Below are 24,398 nucleotides of genomic sequence, written 5' to 3'. Positions count from 1 at the left end.
AATCTATCTTGAGAAAATAAAAATTTGGGGAGACTCAAGTGGAAAATAAATCACAATTCAAATGAGGGCAAAATGATCATCTGTTGCTTTCCATTAAACTATCAAGTAGGCTAGAGATTTTTTATAATTTAGGAGTCTAATATATACCAAAATAAAAAAATAATAATATATATATATATATATATGTAAATGAGTGCCACATACGAAAATAGGCAATAGTTGTAAGTATTTTAGTGTAATTATCCCTCTTTAAAATATAGATATTGCCAAGTAGTAGAGCCTTAAGGAATGAAAACTATTAATGTACACTTTATAATCTTCTACGAAAAGGGAATTTTTTTTTAATTTTCTCTATAAAAATGACCCCCAAAAAAAGGAAAAGAACACTCCAAATAGCGGTACGTGTGATGAGAAGAATACTATACATGCATGTCTGTATAGTGGTCATCCTCTGCAATCACTGTTGATATAGCAATCAAAGGAGAGGAAGGATGTGATCATTACTGTACGAGTATTTAACTATTCATCATTTTTATCCCTCTGTTTTAGATTTAATCTAACAAATGCTGATAGAATATAGAATATTTCATTAATTAACATGTCAGTGCCTACTGGTCGTTCTATGTAATGTATTCTTTGGGAAAATAAAAACTAGTATTGATTAGTCTCCTATTCCCTATGTTCTTTTTATGTACATCCAAAACCTATTTGATCGAGAGCACTGCCTATAAGTAACCCAACCGGCGGATTTATCACCAACATCCGTGGCAATAAATTAGCCGTAATTGCTAATTAATCTACAGATTTATTAGATTATTTTATTTTATTTGAAGGGAAAAAAGATAAGAGTTGATGAATACCATTGACTGTAATATATACCTTCCCTCGTATCTTTCTCCTTTCCCAAAAAAAGGGAAAAGAAATGGAGCTCCTTGGCCCGTTCGCGGCCCAAGGAACTCGCTCTCTTCTCCTACCTCGTCGATCGAAGTTGCTCGTGTTGTTCCTTTCTTAGGGTTTAGGAACGAGCAATGGGGTCGTCGCGGACAGTAAAAGAGACGATGGAGATGGTGGCAACGCAGGTGAGCGTCGGGGGCTTTGATGAGAAGGTGTCGGCGAAGGAGCTCACCGACTTTTTGGAGAACGAAGCGGGCCTCATCTGGCGATGCCGAGTGAAAACCTCGTGGACGCCGCAAGGATCCTATCCCGACTTCAAAGTCGTCGATGCCTCCGCCATTGCCTCCGCCAAGGACGACTACGCCAAGGTCGTCCCTCACGCCTTCGTCCACTTCGCCCTCCCCGACGCCGCGAAGCGGGCGATGAACGCCGCGGGGCGCTGCGATCTGATCCTGAACGGCCGCCCTCTGCGGGCGAACTGCGGGCTGGAGAGCTCCTCCCGGATCAACCGCCGGCGGACGGCGGAGCCGTTCAAGTTCTCCGACGTCCAGGTCGAGGTCGGAACCCTAGTCAGCCGGGATAGCTTCTGGGTCGGCTGGAAGGCGCCGGACTCCGGGGTCGACTTCCTGATCGATCCCTTCGATGGCTTCTGCAAGTTGCTCTTCGCTCGGGACACGGCCTTCTCCTTCACGGGCACGCGAGACGTGGCAGTGATCCGATGCGATTTCAAAGTTGAGTTCTTGGCCAGGGACATCGCCGAGGTTAAGCTGTACACCGACCGCGCCCCGTTTGTTATGCTTCTCCAGCTGACTTCCGCCCCCTACGTGTATTACCGGACGGCGGACGACGACATCTATGTTTCGGTCCCTTTTCAGCTGCTAGATGATGAGGATCCATGGATAAGGACGACGGATTTCACTCCCGGCGGTGTTATCGGCAGATGTTTCTCATATCGGATCTCTTTCTCTCCTAGATTCGGGCCCAAGTTGGAGAGAGCAATGGCTTACCTCAGGGAGCGCAGGATTGTGGAAAGCAAGCCGAAGCATAACCTTGCGGTCCGAAATGAACCTAATTTTGGGTCGCCGGTTTCCGATCCTTTCTTCTGTATCCACCACGTCGAAGGTATCAGTTTCCCTATGCTCTTCTTGGTAAACGCATTGGTGCACAAAGGCATTGTCAACCAGCATCAACTTTCGGATGAATTCTTCGCCTTGCTGAGGAGCCAGAGTGATGTGGTGAATGAGACATCGCTTAGGCATATATGGTCTTACAAGCACCCCATATTTGATGCTCCAAGAAGGTTGAGGCTCGTCCAGGACTGGCTTCTGAAGAATCCTAAACTCCTCAGAATCCCTAAGCTGTCGGTTGATAATACCGAGGTGCGGAGGCTGGTTATAACTCCCACCAAGGCGTACTGTCTTCCGCCGGAGGTGGAACTCTCCAACAGGGTTCTCCGGAAGTATAACGATATTGCTGACAGATTTATGAGAGTGACATTCATGGATGAAGGAATGCAGCAGCTTAATAATAATGTTCTGTACTATTACGCCGCACCTATCGTCAAGGACATCACCTTGACCTCATTTTCACAGAAAACTACTGTGTTCAGAAGAGTGAGGAACATTCTGACTGATGGATTTTACTTATGTGGACGGAGGTACTCCTTTCTCGCATTTTCATCCAATCAATTAAGGGACAGATCTGCCTGGTTTTTCGCAGAGAATAGCGGCACAACAGTGCAAACAATCAGGAAATGGATGGGCGAGTTTTCTAACAAGAATGTGGCGAAGTTCGCAGCTCGAATGGGGCAATGTTTCTCATCAACATATGCCACAGTGATGGTGCCGCCAGAGGAGGCTACTCTGTTACTTGCTGATATCGTGGCGAATAACTACGTCTTCTCAGATGGGATTGGAAAGATCACGCCAGACCTTGCAATGGAAGTTGCTGAAAAGCTGCAACTGACGGAGAATGCCCCATCTGCATATCAGATAAGATATGCTGGCTGCAAAGGGGTCGTAGCTGTTTGGCCTGGAGATGGTGATGGGATCCGGCTTTCCTTAAGACGTAGCATGAACAAGTTCAAATCTAACCACACTATGCTGGAGGTTATATCATGGACAAGGTTCCAGCCAGGCTTCTTAAACCGGCAGATTGTGACATTACTCTCATCCCTGAAGGTCCCTGATAGTGTTTTTGCAGGCATGCAGGATTCCATGATTTGTAAGCTAAACAAGATGCTTGTGGACACTGATGTTGCATTCGAGGTTCTAACCACTTCATGTGCTGAGCAAGGGAATACGGCAGCCATGATGCTAAGTGCAGGTTTTAAACCTCAAACTGAGCCTCACTTGAAAGCAATGATCTCATGCATAAGGTCCACACAACTCCGAGATCTCTTGGCAAAAGCAAGAATCTTTGTTCCTAATGGTAGATGGTTGATGGGCTGCCTTGATGAGATTGGAGTACTTGAGCATGGTCAGTGCTTTATTCAAGCCTCAACGCCTTCACTGGAAAAATATTTCATGAAGCATGGTTCGAGATTTTCTGGATCAACCATAAATAAGAAAGTAATTGTTGGTACCGTGGCCATAGCCAAGAATCCCTGTCTCCATCCAGGAGATGTTCGAATCCTTGAAGCTGTTGATGCACCTGGTTTGCATCATCTTGTCGATTGTTTGGTATTTCCCCATAAAGGAGAGAGACCTCATGCAAATGAGGCGTCTGGGAGCGATCTTGATGGGGACTTATACTTTGTTACATGGGAGGAAAACCTTATTCCTCCAGGCAAGAAGAGCTGGCTACCAATGGACTACACCCCACCTACGACCAAACTACAGCCGCGTGCAGTCAGTTCCCAAGTAAGTCACTTATTGGCCTTTCAGTTTATCCTCTTTATTTTGGCAAACTTTTTGTACATATAAATGGACTAGCAGGAAGTATTTGATAAAAAAATACATGGTAGCTTTTGTATTTATCATGAACTTGCAGCAGGATATTCTTTCTACTTAGTGCACTATTGAAACATTTCTTTAACTTTCTTGAAAATTTCATTGATTTAAGTTGCAGCAAGCAATATGTGCTATGATGTATTTTAAGCTTGGAAATAATAACTTGATCAGTTAGAATTGGCACAAACTATTGAGAAAATATGTTATTCCTCTTTAGTTTAATTTGGACTAGCATGACTTTGGAAATATAACAAATGTTGATAATGCGCCTGTTTTAAAGTTGCTTTTACATTATCAGAGATACTATTTGATAAGTTGTTTAACTTAGTAATTGTTAAACTTCTGACCGCTGACTTTTGAATGCCTCTTCTCTTCTTAGTTAGAAATTGCTTATGAAAGCTCGAACTAAGAACGACCTTATCTAATAAGTCTTTTTGTTTGATAGGATATTATTGACTTCTATTTGAAGAATATGGTAAATGAAAATCTTGGTGTAATTTGCAATGCTCATGTTGTTCATGCTGATCAAAGTGAATATGGAGCATTAGATGAAAATTGCCTTAAGCTTGCTGAGCTGGCAGCTACTGCAGTCGACTTCCCTAAGACAGGTACTCTTGTAACAATGCCAGCAGCCCTTAAACCCAAACTCTATCCTGATTTCATGGGTAAGGACGACCATCTATCGTACAAGTCAAGGAATATATTAGGAAGGCTATATCGGCAGATTAAAAATTTCTCCGATGATGATGAGTCATCTGAAGTACTTTGCTCATGGGAGGATATTCCGTATGACACAGATCTCGAGATTCCAGGTGCTTCAGATTACCTCGATGAGGCATGGCGTAACAAGTGTTCATATGATGGGCAACTAAATGCTTTGTTAGGTCAGTATGGAGTAATCTCAGAAGGGGAGGTGGTTACTGGACATGTATGGTCCCTCCCAAAATCTAGTAGTAGGAAGCAGGGGGAACTAAAGGAGCGGCTGAAGAATGCATACTCTGCACTGCGAAAAGAATTTAGGCTTACTTTTGAGACGATGAGACCTGAGTTTCATCAACTCTCAGATGATGAGAAGAGTGCAATTTATGAACAGAAAGCTTCAGCATGGTACCAAGTGAGTTATCACCAAAGGTGGCTTAGCAAGTCAAGAGAAATGAGAGAGCCAGATGGTATTACAGTGCCAGCACGGCTTAGCTTTGCATGGATAGCAGCAGATTATCTAGTCCGTCTCAAGGTAAGGCATCAGGAAAAGGGAAATTTTGACTGTCAAAGGCCCATTGATGCCCTTGCAAATTATCTTTCTGAGAGGTTATGAGTGTTCTGTTTCAGATTCAATTTTCAAACAGAATTCTCAATGGCAAGACCACTCTGCCATTCTTTGTTCTATTAGGCAACAATAAAAACTTTATTTTGAGCTATCATTTGCCTGCTCAAATGCAACTGTCATGTTCTGGACTTCCAACATGGAGTATTTATCTCATTATATTTCAGTTGGTCCATACATCCAATCCATGAACTAGTACCAGATATGCCCATCAAGGAAAGACGCAGCTTGCGCTTTAGATGTCAGGCACTGTTAATCTTTTCAGAGTTATGATGTTAATCCTTGTCTGTCATTTGGAGAGGCCTAAAATTGCTGATCATGACTGAAGTTTTTGGTTGGTTCCATATTATGAGGAGAAAACGAGAATTCTGCTGATTTACTCGATCCTCAGTAAAAAAAAAAAAGAAGAAGATACTTGTGATTTACCAAAAAGAGAATTCTACTAGTTATCTTCATTGAGAAGTAGCCCCTTTGGTAATTTGTCTGCATCACAGAATCATCCGTTTTGTGGTTCGTTGTCTCCAAGAAGTTGGGATGGTCTAGCTGACAAATTTTTGTGTATTATGTGGAAAACTCTATTTTGAAGGAGTTCCTAGAGGGGTTGTAATCTTAGTGGATGAATAACTGTTATATTGTGATATCACCTGAAAGTTTTGATACCTAGTGGAGAAAAAGTTTAATTCATTCAATGATAATTGCTATATTTTGATATCACTTGAAAGTTTCTCATGAAAGAAAATGTATTTAGGTGAATATCTATAAATAACACCTTATATTATACAATTCTCCAAATCACCTGCATTAGGTCTGTTCTTCAACAAAAGTTAACTTTGATTTGTGGATTAAGAACGTTTATACACCATATATTTTCATAAATTTATGGTTTACATCTAATTTTTCAGTATTTATATTTTGAACCCTATGGTTAACGGAAAGGCGATGGCATAGATGCCCAACAAGTATGGATATTTTTCTTCGACCGGGAGATTGAGTTAGACTCTTAATTTTTAAACGGCAATTGATGGCCTAATCATGTTGTAGCAATAGTAAAATTATAAAATCCATCTTTCCTCATTTCTTTTAAAAAAAAGAGGTCAAAATTTCTTGCTCTAACTATAAAACAGAGAGAGAGAGAGGCCAGGGAACGAGACAAAAATTTACTAAAATACTTTTACATAAGTTATTTATTAAGATGCAGGGTGTGAAACATAAATCTTACAACGAGGGTTTTGCGTGCGACCGTAAAATCAATAAAAGCAAGGGTGTTATCTGCAAACTTCTCAGTAAACAACCCCCTCCTCTTTATGCGGACGAAGGGTCGGTTAATCCAGACGGTGGATCCTCATCCTCGCATAGAAAGATCTCTCAGCTCGTCCGTTGATATGATTAAAATACTGGCGGCGTGATCCGCCTCTTCGATGGAATCGAGATTAAAAAAGAAAAAAGAAAGATAAAGATAAAATAAAAGAGAAGGGGAAATGAAATAGTACTACTACGAGGACGCATTAATCTTTTCCCCACGTTAGAGTAGCAGGGATTGTGACACTCGCCAAAAGGGGGACCAGAACAGTGACCCACACCTTGATGCGGGTCCCACAACAAATGTGATATACTGAACTAGGTTGGCCCCCACATATGAATTGGGTATTTATTTGATCTGATTGACCTTTAGACCCCCACCTCTGAAAAATGATTCGGACTTTGGAGCGTATAAATTGTAAATATGTTATCATTAAATTCCAACGCCATTATTTTGCTTACATTATTATGAATGCTATTCTCTATAATTGTCTTTTGTATTTATTTTTATATATATTTTAGATAACTTAAGCTTTTGTACTTTTCCTTCCCTTGATTTGAGATCGAATTAGATCGATTTGAGATTTTGGATGAAATTAGTGTAAAAGTTTCAACTTAATCGCTTAATGCTTTCTGAGATCTTGATTAAGATGTAAATATTACTTTTTTATATTATATTTATCAAAATCGAAGTATAAAATTATAGATTTTTTTAAAAATAATACCGATTAAAATTTAATAAATATATATATATATATATAATTAATTAATATATTAAGTGGGTGTATATTTTTGTGATATCTTTGTTATGTAAAATTAGATCAGTATTATTTTAGATGCGTTAAATAATCGTTTATAATTTTATCTCTCATTAAAATATTTAAATTTAACCTATATTTAATTAAGTATAATAAAAATAATAATAATTACACATTGGTATTACACGTTTCAAAGAGTGAAGTGCAATTAATCTAAAACATTTTCATCAAGTGATTATTTTGGATTAAAAGGGTGTATTTCGCACACGGGCTCCAATTATATCACAGGGTTCCAAATTCGGGTCTCGTTTTATAGTCTCCATCCAAAGTATTCACCGTCCCTTCCTCTACCCCTCTTTTTTTTTTTTTTTTTTTTTTGGTTGAGAAATTCTAACCCTCTCAAAAACACTCCTTTTCACTCTCGCAGACACTTCTTCCATCTCACCATCTTCTTCTTCCCCAAACGGGAGAGAGAGAGAGAGAGAGAGAAGTGGAAAGAGGAGAGAGAAAGATACAGAGTCGTCCTACCACACCAAACCGTTCTCTCTCTTGCTCTCTATCTAGACGCCACTCAGCATCTGTTACGTACGTCGGCAATTGTTCGGTAACCGCACCGCCGCAGCTGCCTCGGAGGTGAATTGACCGCTAGCTTTTCACTCTCTCGTCTCCCGATTCGCGTTCTCGAGGTAAATCTCACTAAATTCTGATCCAATTTCGACTCCAATGTGATGTGATGCGGATATGTTGTTGATCTCGGAGTCGATGCTTACCTGACTCTGGACCAAATGCCGCTCCTTTCTGGATTACTAATAGCTGTGATTTCAAGACTCGGGGCTTCATTTTTATGAGATCTCATGATGGGTGTTGTTTAATTGGGTTTAAATTTTGCACGGGAGGAGGAGATCTGACGTTATTTGTTCTCTGATCTCCATTCGTGATGTGAATTTCTTGTGCAGACGGTCTATTGAGTGCGGAGAGGGAGTTCGGTTGATCTGATCCGTGAGCTTCCTCCTCCAATTTGTGGGGAGGAGGTAGTGGAAGAAGGATTGTGTTGTCATTCCTAGGTTTGGTCATTGCCTTTTTCTTTGGAAGGTGAGATTTGCTTTATCTTAAAATTATAACCTGTTGTGCTGTTTACCGTTTTAGTTCATGAATCTTATCCCAAAATCTAATTTTGTGACTTTCTGAATTATGGATGTTTGTGTTTCAACTAGAGTCGTGTACCTGATGAGATCCACTTAATCGTATATTGTGCTACTGAGTTAATTTCCACTATGTCACTGCATAGGTGTTCTGGAAAACAAAGCTTTGGAGGTGATAATTATTAAGTCGTGCCAAAATCTTGCTCTATGGAACCTCGAGAAGAACCTGCTTCGCCTGCGCTTTCTTCGCCATCATCTCGTTCCCGGTATCTATGCATTGCATTGAGAACTTCTTTTTATTATCTCCTCTATGAATGACTTTTTGTATTACATTTGAAAGAGGTAAAAGCTAAACAAATGATATATCTTGCACATCCTATTATGCTATGCTTACTTTTATATTATCTTTAACTTAACAACAATCAGGAATTTCTTAGAGTTTTCAGACATTTCTGACATCATTGCTCTCAATTTATGTTAATTTAGTGAAACAAATGAACTCGGGGAAATGGATGACCCTGAAAGCACAATGGCCGATGTTGCTTGCTTTGTGGAGCAGCTTCATGCTAGCATGTCTTCTCCATCTGAGAAGGAGCAGATAACCGCAAGGTTGCTTGCACTTGTGCGAGAAAGAAAGGAAGCGAGGATTTTGGTCGGCAGCCATTCTCAGGCCATGCCGTTGTTCATTTCTATCCTTAGAAGTGGCACACCCACAGCTAAAGTTAATGTTGCTGCAACACTTAGCATACTTTGTAAGGAAGACGACCTGCGTGTGAAGGTTCTTCTAGGAGGTTGCATACCACCGCTACTTTGTCTTTTGAAGTCTGAATCTGCTGAGGCAAGGAAGGCTGCAGCCGAAGCTGTCTTTGAAGTATCCTCCACTGGGCTCTCAGATGATCACATTGGTATGAAAATATTTGTCACCGAGGGTGTTGTGCCTACGCTTTGGGATTTGCTCAACCCTGGGAGTGGACAAGATAGGGTGGTTGAGGGTTTTGTGACTGGGGCGTTAAGGAATCTTTGTGGGGACAAAGATGGATACTGGAGGGCAACACTTGAAGCTGGTGGGGTGGAGATCATCACTGGTCTTCTTTCTTCAGACAATACTGCTGCCCAGTCAAATGCTGCTTCCCTCTTGGCACGCTTGATATCAGCTTTTGGCGACAGTATTCCCAAAGTTATAGACGCTGGAGCAATTAAAGCCCTCCTCCGTCTTCTAAGGCGAGATAATGATATTTCTGTCCGTGCAAGTGCTGCTGATGCTTTGGAGGCCCTCTCATCCAAATCTACCATGGCTAAGAAAGCTGTGGTGGATGCGGGTGGCTTACCTGCTCTAATTGGAGCTGTTGTAGCTCCTTCGAAGGAGTGTATGCAAGGCGAGTCTTGTCATGCTCTACAGATCCATGCAGTTCGTGCTTTAGCAAATATTTGTGGTGGTATGACTTCTTTGATACTTTATCTTGGAGAACTTTCCCAAGGCCCTAACATAGGTGCTGCCATTGCTGACATACTTGGAGCCCTTGCATATTCCCTGATGGTTTTTGATGACAACGAAGAGAAAGTATTTGACCCAGTTGAGATAGAAAATATCTTGATAAAACTACTCAAACCCCAGGATAACAAGTTGGTTCAGGATCGTGTTCTTGAGGCTTTGGCCAGCCTCTACAGCAACCTTTGTCTTTTTAACAAACTTGATAACTCAGTTGCAAAAAAGGTTCTGATTGGTCTGATAACCATGGCTTCTGTGGATGTTCAGGAACATCTGATCATTTCCCTAACTAGCTTGTGTTGTGATGGTGTTGGAATATGGGATGCTCTTGGAAAGAGAGAGGGAATTCAGTTGCTAATATCATTACTTGGACTTTCCAGTGAGCAACATCAGGAATATGCAGTTGGTTTGCTGGCAATCTTAACTGATCAAGTTGATGACAGCAAGTGGGCAATAACAGCTGCTGGGGGCATCCCTCCCCTGGTGCAGTTACTGGAAACAGGATCCCAGAAAGCAAAGGAAGATGCAGCCCACGTGTTGTGGAACTTGTGCTGTCATAGTGATGACATTCGTGCGTGTGTTGAGAGTGCTGGAGCAGTCTCAGCACTATTATGGGTTCTAAAGAGTGGTAGCCCTAGAGGGCAAGAGGCATCTGCTAAGGCACTCAAGAAGCTAATACGATATGCTGACTCTGCTACCATCAATCAGTTGCTGGCCTTGCTCCTTTCCGACTCTCTTAGTTCAAAGGCCCATGTAATCACAGTCTTGGGTCATGTTCTTATGATGGCTTCTCATAAAGATTTGGTGCAGAAGGGGGCTCCTGCAAATAAAGGGCTTAGATCTCTTGTTCAAGTTCTTAACTCATCAAACGAAGAACTACAAGAGCGTTCTGCATCTGTCTTAGCTGATCTTTTTAGTATGCGACAGGACATCTGTGACAGTCTTGCAACTGATGAGATTATTCATCCATGCATGAAGCTTTTGACAAGTAAAACTCAAGTTATTGCAACACAATCTGCACGAGCTTTAGGAGCACTATCCCGTCCAGCCAATGCTAAATCTAAGAATAAGATGGCTTATATAGCAGAGGGAGATGTACAACCCCTTATAGTGATGGCAAAAACATCCTCCATTGATGGTGCTGAAACTGCAGTTGCTACGTTAGCCAATCTTCTTTCAGATCCACAGATAGCCGGAGAAGCTCTAGTTGAAGATGTTGTCTTGGCTTTGACTAGAGTGCTGAAAGAAGGCACTTTGGAAGGCAAGAAGAGTTCTTCTCGGGCTCTTCATCAATTACTAAACCACTTCCCACTTAGTGATGTGCTTCCCGATTACTCCCTGTGTCGTTTTACAGCTCATGCACTACTGGATTCTTTAGCTGCCATGGACATTGAAGGTGCTAAAAGCTTGGATGCCCTAGATGTACTTGCTATAATGGCTAGGACAAAAGATAGTGTTAACTTTGCCTTCCCCCCTTGGACTGCCCTTGCTGAAGTTTCAGAAAGCTTGCAGCCATTGGTTATGTGCCTGGCTGTTGGGCTTCCTTCTGTGCAAGATAAGACAATTGAAATACTCTCAAGGCTATGTCAGAACCAACCTGTTCTACTTGGTGATCACTTAGTCAAAAGACAAGGGTGTATTGTGTCCCTTGCCACCAGGTTTATGGAGTCCTGTAGTCTAGAAGTGAGAATTGGCGGGGCGGCTCTTCTCATGTGTGCCTTAAAGGGGCACAGTAAAGAGTCCCTTGATGTTCTTGATGCATCAGGACTTCTACAGAAGTTCATATATTCGCTGCTTGATATGCTGAAACATCATTCCACATCCAGCTCTCTAGAAATTGAAGTTAGGTCTCCGATGCATTACATGGAGAAAAATGGGTTTCATCGTGAAGGAAATGATTCTGAGGTTTCTAGTCCAGCAAGGATTTTAGGAGAAACAGTTTCCTTGTGGTTGCTTACAATTATTTGTTCTTCTCAAGCGGAGACCAAGCATATAGTTCTGGATGCTGGTGGAGTTGAGATTCTCTCCGATAAACTTGCAAATTATACTGCTAATCCACAGGTCTGGCCTTAAAGCTTTCTTTACCTTTCTCCCATACTACTTGCTTATACACCTCTCTTTGTTGTGTTAATCCACAAGCCTGCTTAGAATCAGCTTGCTTATAAATTATAGGATGATATACTGAGGTGAACAGCCAGTAATGTAGCTTTTCTTCTGTTGGACAAATTTTCTCTTTTCTGTGGGTAGCTTTAGCTTCAAGTTCATTGTCCTAACTTTATTAAAGGTAAACAAAATCCTGAAATTAATGGGCTGCATATTAATATGCTTGCATCTCAACTTTGACCATCTTGTGACTTCTGTTTTTTTTGAGAAATGTTGTATCCAGGATCATTAGTTTTAGTATACCATTTTCATTAATCTACATTTAGCTCACAGTCTCACAGTTCTCTTTTTCTACGTCGAATTTTGACTTGTAAATGATTTTTCATTTATAGGCAGAATTTGAAGACACAGAAGGAATATGGATCAGTGCCCTTCTCTTGGCTATTTTGTTTCAGGATCCAATGGTGGTTCAATCTTCAGTAATCATGCAGACATTATCTTCTCTGAATTTGTTGCTGAAGTCTGATGAAATAATTGACAGATATTTTGCTGCTCAGGCTATGGCTAGTCTTGTTTGTTTTGGGAATAAAGGGGTACAACTTGCAATTGCAAATTCTGGTGCTGTTGGAAGCATAATAACTTTGATCGGACACATCGAATATGATCTGTCAAACCTCACTGTCATGTCTGAGGAATTCAAACTGGCAAACAATCCTGGTCAAGTAATATTGGAACATCTTTACGAGCTGGAAGATGTGAGAACAGGTGCCACTGCTCGTAAGTCTATACCTTTATTAGTGGACCTTTTGAGGCCAATGCCTGATAGACCAGGTGCACCTCTGATTGCTCTTCACCTCCTGACTCGGCTAGCAGAAGGCAGCGAGACAAACAAAATTACTATGGCTGAAGCTGGGGCGCTGGATGCTCTGACTAAATATCTCTCTTTAAGTCCTCAAGACTCAACTGAAACCATTATAACAGATCTTCTGGGAATCTTGTACCGCAATTCGGACCTGCTTCACCATGAAGCTTCTTTGAGCACTTTGAATCAGCTAATAGCTGTTTTACGTTTGGGCTCAAGAAATGCTAGGCTTAGTGCTACAAGGACTTTGCAGGAACTTTTTGATTCGGATAATATCAGAGACACCGAAATGGCTAGGCAAGCTATTCAACCATTAGTTGACATGCTTGATTCAGGAAATGAGAAGGAACAACAGGCTGCGCTTGTTGCACTGATCAAGCTTACTGCTGGAAATATTTCAAAGGCATCATCATTGACTGACGTGGAGGGAAATCCACTTGAAAGCCTTTACAAAATTTTGGCTTTCAGTTCATCGTTGGAACTTAAGAAAAATGCTGCCCAACTCTGCTATGTTTTGTTTGGAAATTCAAGTGTGAGGGCAACACCAATTGCCTCAGAATGTATACAACCTTTAATATCTCTGATGACAACAGACTCTAGTTTGGTTGTAGAGTCTGCTGTTTGTTCTCTTGAGAGATTGCTGGATGATGAGGACCATGCAAATATAGCTGCAACCTCCGACGTCATAGATCTGCTTGTTAGATTTGTTTCTGGGACAAATCATCAGTTATCAGCAGCCAGTATAAGTTCTCTCATAAAGTTGGGAACTGACCGCCCACACTGCAAGCTTGAGATGGTAAAAGCTGGTGTTATTGAGAATGCACTTGATATGATTCTTGAGGCACCTGTTTCTGTCAGCTCTTCAATTGCAGAGTTGCTTCGCATTCTTACTAACAATAGTGGTATTGCTAGAAGCTCAGCTGCTGCAAGAATGGTAGAGCCTCTTTTTCTGGTTCTACAGCGTCCAGATTTTACCATGTGGGGACAGCAGAGTGCGTTGCAAGCACTAGTAAATATTTTGGAGAAGCCACAGAGCTTAACAACCTTGAAATTAACACCCAGTCAAGTTATTGAGCCTTTGATATCATTTCTCGAGTCTCCGTCTCAAGCTATCCAGCAGCTTGGTACTGAAGTACTGTCACACCTCCTGGAACAGGAGCATTTCCAACAGGATATTACGACAAAAAGTGCTGTAGTCCCTCTTGTGCAACTTGCTGGAATTGGAATTTTGAGCTTACAGCAAACAGCTATTAAAGCACTCGAGAGTATTTCCATCAGTTGGCCCAAGGCTGTGGCTGATGCAGGGGGCATTTTTGAGCTCTCAAAGGTAATTGTCCAGGATGATCCGCAGCCAAGTCATGCATTATGGGAGTCCGCGGCACTTGTCTTATCTAATGTTCTGCGATCGAATTCTGAATATTATTTCAAAGTATCAACAGTTGTACTTGTGAGGATGTTGAGTTCCGCAGTGGAGGGTACTGTTACAGTAGCTCTCAGTGCTCTCCTTGTTCAAGAGAGAAATAATGCTACAAATGCTGTACCAATGGCTGAAGCTGGTGCAGTAGATGCACTGTTAGAGCTCATGAGATCTCATCAATGTGAAGAAGCTTGTGGAAGATTGCTTGAAGCACTCTTTAACAATGTGAGAGTGCGAGAAATGAAGGTCGCCAAATATGCAATTGCTCCCCTCTCTCAATATCTGTTAGATCCACAGACTAGGTCACAATCAGCTAAATTTTTGGCAACTCTTGCACTTGGTGACCTTTTCCAGCATAATGTACTTGCTAGAGCAAGTGATGCTGTATCTGCATGTCGCGCATTAATAAGCCTGCTTGAAGACCAGCCAACAGAAGAGATGACAATGGTTGCAATATGTGCTCTGCAAAGCTTAGTTATGCACAGTAGGACAAATAGGCGTGCAGTAGCCGAGGCTGGAGGTATTTTGGTCGTACAGGAACTGCTTCTATCTCCCAATGCAGAAGTTGCTGGACAAGCTGCGTTGCTGATTAAGTATCTATTTTCAAATCATACACTCCAAGAATATGTGTCGAATGAGCTCATCAGGTCTCTTACTGGTAAGTCGTTCAACAGATTCTAGCAAGATGATCTCAATTTTTAAGTGTTGTTCGATGGCTCAATTCCAAGCCACTTGAACCAAGCATAGCCTATCAGGCATCAGCCTGCTTCTCATATTAGTATTCAGATCTGCATAATTTAAACTGAATCTTAGAGTTTGGCTTGATCTTGGCTCTGCAAAAGTCGAGCTCAAGATAACATTGAACTGTCTCTGAACAGCTTGGTCAACTTTTATCCCCAAGTGATTATCTAGTTCCACGTTAATGCTACATTTCACATAATATTCAGAAATAATATTATGTTTTCCTTTTCCTGTTATGGCAATTAGAGTACATCTCACTTGAAGAGTTGGCAATGTGCTTGACATATTGTAAATCCATACTAGAATATAGACTGTTTTTTCTTGAATAATTGTAATAATGTAGTTTTGCTAATCTCGAGTTCAACTTGCTGCAGCTGCCTTGGAGAGAGAAATGTGGTCCACAGCAACAATCAATGAAGAGGTTCTGAGAACAATATATGTGATATTTACCAACTTCAAGAAACTCCGCACTTCTGAAGCAGCAACTTTGTGCATCCCACATTTGGTGGGTGCATTGAAGTCTGGAAATGAGGCTGCTCAGGAGACTGTGCTCGACACACTTTGCTTGCTGAAGGAATCATGGGCACAGATGAATGAAGATATTGCTAAAGCGCAAGCCCTGATTGCTGCTGAAGCCATACCCATATTACAACTGCTTATGAAGACCTGCCCACCCAGTTTTCATGAAAGAGCTGATAGCTTGTTACACTGCTTACCCGGTTGCTTGACAGTGACAATTAAACGTGGGAATAACTTGAAGCAGACAATGGGGGGCACAAATGCTTTCTGCTGTCTGAAAATAGGAAATGGTCCTCCAAGGCAGACCAAGGTGGGTAACGTGGGAACAGACTTGGTTTTATAGTTCTATCTTGGGTATGTCTTGGAATTCTGTCTTTTACCTATATCTGATGATTTTGTTGACTGTCTTGTAGGTGGTGAGCCACAATACATCTCCAGAATGGAAAGAAGGTTTTACTTGGGCATTTGACGTTCCCCCAAAAGGGCAAAAGCTTTATATTCTTTGCAAAAGCAAAAATACATTTGGAAAGGTAAGCTTATCTGGTACTATTTTTCTTTTGGAGCTTTTAGGCCATATTTTTATCGTCTCACATTCACACTCAGATGTTGTGTTCATATTGTAGTCGACCCTTGGGAGAGTTACTATTCAAATAGACAAAGTTGTCACTGAAGGAGTATATAGTGGACTTTTTAGCCTCAACCATGATGGAAGCAAGGACGGATCACGGACACTCGAAATTGAGATTGTTTGGTCAAATAGGACATCCAATGATGGCATGTAAAATTGAAATATAATCTACATGAGGCTCTCTCAAAATTTCGTAGTAGAGGCAGCTACAAGAACGAGCAGAAGCTCTCTTCATAGCTATCCTGAAGAATGTGCAACTTCCTGGTTCCTAGAGTCATGAGATTAGAGTCTGGACAGAGCTATTGTAAGCAGCTCACGCAATTAGAAGCAGTTCTTGGCTGTTAACCCTTTGTACAGGTGAGTTTGTCGTCTGTAATTAGCATAGGCATGTTGGTCCTTCAAAAGAGTCACCATTGAGTGGTGGTTTATTGCTTCCTTTCTCGTGAGAATGTGAGAAGATTAGTCCACCATTGTTTTGTATGTGTTATTGAACAGATCTTCCAAGTAATGTATGAGAGGCCTGCTCCCTTTTGATGCAGCAGATGACTAATTCAATTCAATTCTCCAGTCCTGAAGTAGTTGTTTGTAAACTTCTACGTTGATGTTTTATTTCCCTCATTATAAGAATGTTTCCATATCCTCAAATTAGAATCTTATAAATTGAAGTTTCTTCAGTTTGATTCACGATGGTGAAAGATGAATTCTTTAGAAAGCTTTCACGAGTCATACCTACTTTTTTATGCATTTCATTTTATAAATCTATTAGGAGGGGAAGAGAGATTACGTCAAAAACTACAACAGTGAATGCATTACCTTACCTACCCAACTTTCCAAAATATTAAGATAACGACAGCTTCAACAAAAGTTATTCCGCAGGTTCATCTATACGACATCCAAGTTGGCAAAACACCTAAAATAAAAAAGCATATTTAATTTATCTTAAGCATTAATTTTTATATGGTCTTAACTAATATAGAATCGCTATATTTTTTATCATATTTGAGCATGCTAGTGGGAATTTTACAATCTTACAGAGTTGTAAAGGATTGAATAAATTTTTTTAATATATCTAAAATAATATAACTAAATTTTAAATAATAAAAATATAATATATATATATATTATAATAATATTATTTAAAATTCAATGAGTATTATTTTTTTATAAAAGACTTATATATATAACTTTATCTCCAATAAGATTCGAATCTCCAATAAGAATCTTCGAATTTGATGTCTAATTAAATTAAATATAATAAAAAATAATAACAATCTTAATTAAGCGTAGATTATACGAGAGTTAAATACTTAAATTAAAAATGGACCATAATTTCATAAAATTGAGTGAAGTCATAACGTGGTAAAATATTAATTTCCTTGCAGAACACCGATCAGTCTATGACATCAATAACACCATTAACAATATTACCATTGATTATACCAAAACACAACGAGGAAAAAGCCCCCCCCCCCCCCCCCCCCCCCCCCCCCCCCCCCCCAACCCACCCAACCTCTTAACCCTTCCACTTTCCACATTCAAAATGCGCACCCATCTTTCCAGCCGCTCTAACAGCACAAGAATTAGCTGCTCCTAATCTCTGATTACCAAAAATTTTCACTTTAACTACATACATGGTACATAGAAACATAGTACGCTAATCAAGGCCAGCACCCAGTCCGACGGTCGAGCTTAATAATCCGACGACAGTCAACATGCCTGCCTGCTTGCCCACGCCGGCGGACGTTAGCAAAATTTCAAATGACGAGAATACCCTCTATGTCGGAGATTAAGACGGCTGGTGGAGGTACGTGACGATGTCGTGGAAGGTGGGGTCGCGGAAGAACACCGCGGGCGACAGTGGTGGGATCGAGTCGCCGCCGCCGTATATATTATCGGTAAACCCGAGTGGGTCGTCCCAGTAGCCGCCGCTGCCGACGACGCCGATGCCTCCCCACTTGGGCTGGCTCTGGACCTCCAGCTCGCACGTGAAATCCGGCGACAGCACGTGCTCCGAGCAGCTCGAGTCCGTGTACAGCCGCGGGAGCGAGTCGGAGCCGTCGAAGCACAGCATGTCGGTCACGCGCGGTGCCCACTCCTGCTTCGGTTCGGGTAGAACGGGTTTCGGATTCTTCCGCTCCGACCCGGTTCGCTTCTCGATCACGCCCTTCTTGTTGTAGAGGCGGCACAGCACCCAGTCATCCAACTGCAGAGCAACACGTGGATCCACTCGACTGGTCAGACGTCTAACACCATAAATACTAATAACTAGACGATAAAGATAATAAGCATATCGATCCGATGCAAAGTCTCAATTTTTTCTGTATATATTATTATTAATATTTTGGTATTTATCAAGAACGCAGGGCCGAAATAAAAAATAAATTAATAAAATTGAAAGAAATTAAGTAGGGTGTTGTTTGATATGCAAAATATCCCCAAATGATTCAAACATACCCGTAGGCTATTATCGTTCTTCTTCTTCTTGCGTGCGGAGCGGTCGACGTCGGCGAGGCGGTACTCGTGCATGATCCAATTGGTCTTCTCCCCCTTTGGCGCTTTTCCGGCATAAAAAACGAGCGCCTTCTTGATCGCCACCGGCTTCGGCGACCCCACCGGCTTATCCGCCCCGGTCGCCTTCCAGTACCCCGTCCCGGCCGCCCGGTTCGGCCTCGACCCGTTCGGGTACTTCCTATCCCTCGGAGAGAAAAAATACCACTCCTTCTCCCCATACGACGCCATCCCTAGAAATATTCAGAATCCAAATTGAAAATCTAGACATCATAATAATAATAATAATAAAGGAATCAAAAGAAGAAATCCTCGGCCGTTTGTTCTCTCGATCGGACTGACCTGGGAGATCCCACGGGTCGTATTTGTACAGATCGACCTCGGCGACGATCGACGCCGAGATCGGCTGCGCCGCGCATTTCCGGCAGAGGTAGTACGTCACGAGCTCCTCGTCCGTCGGATGGAATCGGAACCCGGGGGGCAGCTGCAGATCTCCGCCGTCCATTCCTCTCGTTTAATTTCCTTCTCGGGTTCGAGTAATTAAAATAAAAACTTAGGGAAACAGAAGCCGTCCAGTATTTATAGGCGAGGCTCCCAGGGGGAATCGTCAAATGGACGTCAGCCCCTCGCCAAGTTGACACGAAGATACCCACACGCGCCGGTCATCCTGAGCTGTGATACTGTCACCGCTTCCGTCATCCAATTTGGCCCGTCCCGGATGTCGCTCTCGCGTCCGACGTGGCTCTCCTTGTCGGCGACCTTTCAAGGGACGCGGAAGCTGGGCCGGGCTGGGAGAAGAGAATAAAGAAATTAGAAAGCAGACAAAAATAGAGGGATGACGTGGACGCATGGCGTCACCATCCAGCGGCGGCTGCGCGGATGACGTGGGTGGGAGGCTGTTTTCGCGAACCGCGAACGCGCGCGAGAAAGGACGCGGCGTGGAGACGAGGACATGTCTCGGCACGTCGGCGTGGTGGTGAAAAAGTCTTGCATGGTAATTGGATGCCGATGACGAGGAAAACAGCAGGCGTGAATTGCGACATCCTCCACTAACTTATATTGCAATACTTTAGATTCGAGATGCGCCACAAATAAAGCGAACAAATCCTCCCATGAATCTTACTATATTCGTTGTCAGATCCACCAAAACAAAATGATGAAAAAAAGAAGAAGCTAAATAGTAATTTATTTAGGGTAAATTGCACTTTAACCCCCTCAATTTCACAAGCCTCCTCCTACTTTCAACTTAGATATTATGATTAAAGCTTATCCAAATCTTTGTAATTCTGTTTCTAATATTACTTTTTAAATTGGACCTCTAATTTAATTAATTAAGATCAGATGAGGGTTAAGTATATTTAGTTTTATGAAATTAAGCTAAACCTCCTGAGGGTAACATGAAAAATAACCTATTTATTTATTTATTTATTATTTTATCACTGTCCTATCAAATAATGATGCTGGCTAACCAATATTTATTTATTTATAGTGTTATTATTTTCTCATCAGATGTCAACTACCCAATGAGATTCATTAGAAATATTCAGGGGATCTCTGGTAAGCTCTCTAATTATTATGGTTTTGATTATTTTAATTATTATTATTGTCTTCAGCTCCTACCGATCCTGTTGCAAGAACTAGTTGCAGTCAGAGTACTTGTCGTACTTATACTATTCACTTACTGTTCATGGCCACTTAGAAGCTGCCAACTATTTGATTGTAGGAGATTCCTACAGTAAAGGCTAGAGATGGTTTTTAAGATGGTTGGTATGACCTTTGGCCAAGTTCTAAAGTTGTTTAATTAATGGAATCATGGATCATGAAGGGGCCAACTAATTAATTAATTAAGTAATTAATTGACCAACTTCATATTATGAAATCATATTAATTATGATGTGAGCTACCAGTTTAGAATATCTCCTTGTTCTTGTCAAATGACAGCAGTCCCTGAGATTTATTTAAAGAGCAAATTATAAATAAAATCCTATATTTTAATTATCTTATAATTAACACCATCATTTTTTTTTTATTGTTAGTAAATAAAGCCTCTTATTTGCTATAAAAAAAAATACTGAGCGACATCCTGTCTTTAATTTTAATTTTTACAAGCATATGATGGCCTGGAATTAAAAAATATAAACTAGTTTGTTTATTTCAAATGGTATTCTTATATTTTCTAAATTATCATTTATTTCACTCGTCTAACATGATCTCTACAATTAAACAACATTCATTTTGAATCCAGATCTTACGAGATTTTAGTGTTTTAGATACTTGATTTGAAAAAAAAAACCAATCGGTATCTTGATTTATTTTCAAATTATTTTGGAGGCTTAATTTGATTTTGTAATTAAGTTAAAACATAATACTTAATTATTTATACTTGATATTTTTTTTAGCAAATAGAGAGCTTTATTTGTAATTCATAGCATAGTCAAAATATATGATGTTATTTATATTATTTTTTTCTTATTTAAAATGGGGATAGTAACACTAATAATATTTTAGATACATTGGAAAGCTTTATACAAGAATGACGATATTAGCTCTATTAAAAAAATGATCAACTTGACAATGGAGAGGGACAAAATATATATATATATATATATATATATGCTTAATATTTAATCTACTTATTGGGTTGTTGTCATGCTTCCATTATGTTTTATCTGCTCAATATCACTATCAAATTTTTTAATGTATCACTATCATTTTGGTACCCTTTCCCTTCTCCAAGTTGCATTTATCTTGTTTATGTTGTTTATATCTTTTTTTGCTTGCTTACATATTGTGTGCTATATCCATTTTGGTCCTCTTAACCTCATTGAGCCTGGACTTAAAGTTTATATTTTGGTATCTTTAATGGGCCTGGATAAGATTTAGGCCCAAAACTAGGTATTAGGAGTTGAGCCACTCTATCTTAACAAGGCCTGAAATTAATAGAGAAAATATTATTTGATTTCTCTTTCCGTAGTCTTGCAATAAATATTAACTCATATTTCATAAAACTCGAACGATCTGTTTTCATCCATCTTCTCTCTCTTTTCTTCTCTCGCCCTAAGGATGGAAATAAGAAAACATAAAATCTAATAAAGAGTTTTGTACATTTAGTGTGGCCAGATTACTTATTAGGTCAATGGGTAGTAACAGGCCTTTTATCTTCTAGCATAAGACTATGGATCGGTGGCCGAATAAGGATTGAGTCAAAATTCGACTCGACTTGGAACTAGACCCTTTCGGCCCTCATCTGTATTAAAAAAGATCGGAGTGATGTCTTCGAATAAATATCAACTACCCAAATCCTTTCCCTCCTCTCAAATTTTTTTTGTTATTACCCATTTATGTCACAACTCGTAATAAATATCAACTCATACTTAACAAAACTCAGAATATACGACAAAATCTATTTTCACACATCTTCTCTCCCTCCTCTTCCGTCGTCTCACCGGATAAGAAAATATAGAATCTAATTGGATACATTTGGCATGTCCGGATTATTTATCAAGTCAGTGGATAGTAACAGGCTTTCTATCTTTTAGGTTTAGTCCAAACCCGATGCGATCTAACCCTATTTAACGTCACTCGAATCCGACCCCAATCCACGTCTTCGAAAGAGAGAGATCAGGGGTGATGTCTCTGCCATAAGATACAGGAAGGAGAATAGACTTAGGAAGAGGATGGCAGAGCTATTAAAAGGCCAACTTCTAATAATGTGCCACCAGTCAGCCCAATTAATAGCTTTGGACAATTGGACATTCAACATGGACTGTGATAAGTAACCAAGCAGACATGCCAAAAGCTCAGCCAATGGTGCAGAAGAGAGACCATCAAGACCTCACAGCTATCATCCCTCTTGTGATATGAGTTGACAACTATTCTCTTGTAAGATGAGATGAGAAGACAAAACGGATGACAATAACCTCTTTAACTAGTTTTCCAAATCAAATGAGAGGGGGATCGTTGGAAGTCGCTGCAGCTTCCTGCCGACGACGACGACTGGCGGGGCGACGTGAAGCAGCCACGTGGTCGATTATGGCCCAAGGAATTGGTCGAAGCTAAAGCTAGCTAGCTTTTATCAACCAATTTCAAATTTAATTTAAATCCTTTTAATTAACGTCTCTTATACTAATACACCGCAGTGGCACTGCCTTTATTTATTTAATTTATTTTAAAAAAAAAACCAAGTACAATAATTGAAGGTGGCATCCTTTTTTCAAAATTTAGTGTTTTAACAACAGAAAAAATAAAATTTAGAAAAAGTATCATCCTTTTTTGTTGAGATACAAAGCTTGGTCAGCTTTAAATTTCTTTGCAATAATATATATTATAACTAAACTATATTACAAAAATATGATACTATAGAGTTTATATATATATATATATATATATATATATATATATATATTATTAGTTTTTGATCAAAATTATTATATTCGTGTTTATTTCATCTTCATAATAGCATTTTATATGTCTAAAATGGGCTATTGGTTAGAAACATTATGATTTGTGAAATGAAATAGTTTAACATCTTAACCAGACGTCGAATAATTTAGTGTTTTTAATAATAAGACGCTTAATTATTTAGTGATTTATGTGTATATTATTTTCCTAATAAAACATTTTAATAATAACGATGATAAGATAAGTGTTTTATTTACAAAAATAATTATATGATCGTTTGTTTTACTTTTAAATAAGTAAAATATTTAATAATTCAATGTTTTATTTAGTGCTACAGTAAAATAGACTTATTTTGGTGAGCTTTTGACTATACAATATCACTTTAAATTTATATACCGAAATATATTACACCTCAAACTTAATACCAAAAGGTGTCTATTTCATTGTAGCCCTAAGTAAAATATTAAACTGTTAAGCTTTTTCTTTTTTTATTCAGCCAAAGTAAAATGCTAATCATATCGGTATTTTTATTGAAAGAAAAGATGTTAAAAAATTCAATACTTTACTAGCAACAATAAATACACATAAAACACTAATCAGTTAAGTGTTTTATTGTTAAATATACTAAATTATTCAACATCTTATTATGACATTTTATTATTCACTTTCGCTGATCATTAATTTTCTAACTAATAGTCTATTTTAGACATATAATATGTCATTATAAATATAAAAGAAAAATAAATGTAATGATTTTGATTGAAGCTTAATTAAACGTCGAACGAGAAAGATACAGATAAAAATATTAAAATTATGTAACATTATAATTTTATGCTCAGTTATCCAGTTTAATTATAAAATATGTTTATGTGATAAAAAATTAAAAAAAAATCGTAGCTCATCTAAATTACTTTTAATTTTAAATTTTATTTCAAATAAAATACTCAACTCTTAAGTATTTTTAATGTTTTATTTTTGACTAGATAAAATACTAAACTTAATAGCATTTTTAAAGGGCTACAAAGAAAGGTACGATCTATTTGAGTATATATAAGTTAAAAAAGAGGGCTAGTTTGGTCAAAAACTCCTTTTAGTATTAAGTTTTAGTATTAAGCTTGGGCTACGGTCTAATTCGGTAAACTCATTCTATGCACACGGTTGGCCGACATACTAAACCCGTGCATCCGTGTTTGCACGGGATCTCAATCTGGTGGGGCCAACCAAAGAGAATCCGACAATAAATGAGGCTCCGAGTCCAAGACGTGCACGGAATTGTCCACCCAAACGCAAGCAGATCGTCTGCAATCCGGCCGCAACGTTTCTGTAGATCCCAAAACTTGGCGTCCGTTAATTGGCCACAAT

The 24,398-nt window shown here is 39.7% G+C and overlaps 3 protein-coding genes across 3 annotated transcripts; 2 read left to right on the top strand and 1 right to left on the bottom strand.

The window, feature by feature from the left end:
* Positions 1-900: 900 nt before the first annotated feature.
* LOC140780122 (probable RNA-dependent RNA polymerase SHL2) lies at positions 901-5,828 on the top strand. Its single transcript, XM_073125475.1, has 2 exons — positions 901-3,755; positions 4,291-5,828. The coding sequence occupies exons 1-2, from the start codon at positions 1,029-1,031 to the stop codon at positions 5,158-5,160; spliced, it is 3,597 nt and encodes a 1,198-aa protein (XP_072981576.1). The 5' UTR covers positions 901-1,028; the 3' UTR covers positions 5,161-5,828.
* A 1,833-nt stretch (positions 5,829-7,661) lies between these two features.
* Positions 7,662-16,694, top strand: LOC140758507 (protein CELLULOSE SYNTHASE INTERACTIVE 3). Its single transcript, XM_073094702.1, has 8 exons — positions 7,662-7,912; positions 8,183-8,318; positions 8,515-8,634; positions 8,855-11,918; positions 12,353-14,897; positions 15,355-15,809; positions 15,913-16,029; positions 16,123-16,694. The coding sequence occupies exons 3-8, from the start codon at positions 8,576-8,578 to the stop codon at positions 16,279-16,281; spliced, it is 6,399 nt and encodes a 2,132-aa protein (XP_072950803.1). The 5' UTR covers positions 7,662-7,912; positions 8,183-8,318; positions 8,515-8,575; the 3' UTR covers positions 16,282-16,694.
* Positions 16,695-17,632: 938 nt separating this feature from the next.
* On the bottom strand, positions 17,633-19,181 carry LOC140780124 (NAC transcription factor 32-like). Its single transcript, XM_073125478.1, has 3 exons — positions 18,978-19,181; positions 18,582-18,868; positions 17,633-18,330 (listed from the first exon to the last, which is right to left on the bottom strand). The coding sequence occupies exons 1-3, from the start codon at positions 19,138-19,140 to the stop codon at positions 17,914-17,916; spliced, it is 867 nt and encodes a 288-aa protein (XP_072981579.1). The 5' UTR covers positions 19,141-19,181; the 3' UTR covers positions 17,633-17,913.
* Between the last annotated feature and the right edge of the window lie 5,217 nt (positions 19,182-24,398).

Source organism: Typha angustifolia, chromosome 3 (assembly GCF_048772165.1).
Source record: "Typha angustifolia cultivar Huaian chromosome 3, ASM4877216v1, whole genome shotgun sequence".
In the NCBI taxonomy this organism is placed as follows: Eukaryota; Viridiplantae; Streptophyta; class Magnoliopsida; order Poales; family Typhaceae; genus Typha; species Typha angustifolia.
Note: the sequence above shows the minus strand (reverse complement) of the source record. Positions and strands in the feature narration are given on the sequence as shown.

Excerpts from the sequence above, each read along its gene's own strand:
- LOC140780122 (XM_073125475.1), top strand. The coding sequence starts at position 1,029 with ATGGGGTCGTCGCGGACAGTAAAAGAGACGATGGAGATGGTGGCAACG. Across the intron at positions 3,756-4,290 it reads CGCGTGCAGTCAGTTCCCAA|GATATTATTGACTTCTATTT; the intron begins GTAAGTCACTTA and ends TTTGTTTGATAG.
- LOC140780124 (XM_073125478.1), bottom strand. The coding sequence starts at position 19,140 with ATGGACGGCGGAGATCTGCAGCTGCCCCCCGGGTTCCGATTCCATCCG. Across the intron at positions 18,869-18,977 it reads CGACCCGTGGGATCTCCCAG|GGATGGCGTCGTATGGGGAG; the intron begins GTCAGTCCGATC and ends GAATATTTCTAG. Across the intron at positions 18,331-18,581 it reads AGAACGATAATAGCCTACGG|TTGGATGACTGGGTGCTGTG; the intron begins GTATGTTTGAAT and ends GTTGCTCTGCAG.
- LOC140758507 (XM_073094702.1), top strand. The coding sequence starts at position 8,576 with ATGGAACCTCGAGAAGAACCTGCTTCGCCTGCGCTTTCTTCGCCATCA. Across the intron at positions 15,810-15,912 it reads GTCCTCCAAGGCAGACCAAG|GTGGTGAGCCACAATACATC; the intron begins GTGGGTAACGTG and ends ACTGTCTTGTAG. Across the intron at positions 16,030-16,122 it reads GCAAAAATACATTTGGAAAG|TCGACCCTTGGGAGAGTTAC; the intron begins GTAAGCTTATCT and ends TTCATATTGTAG.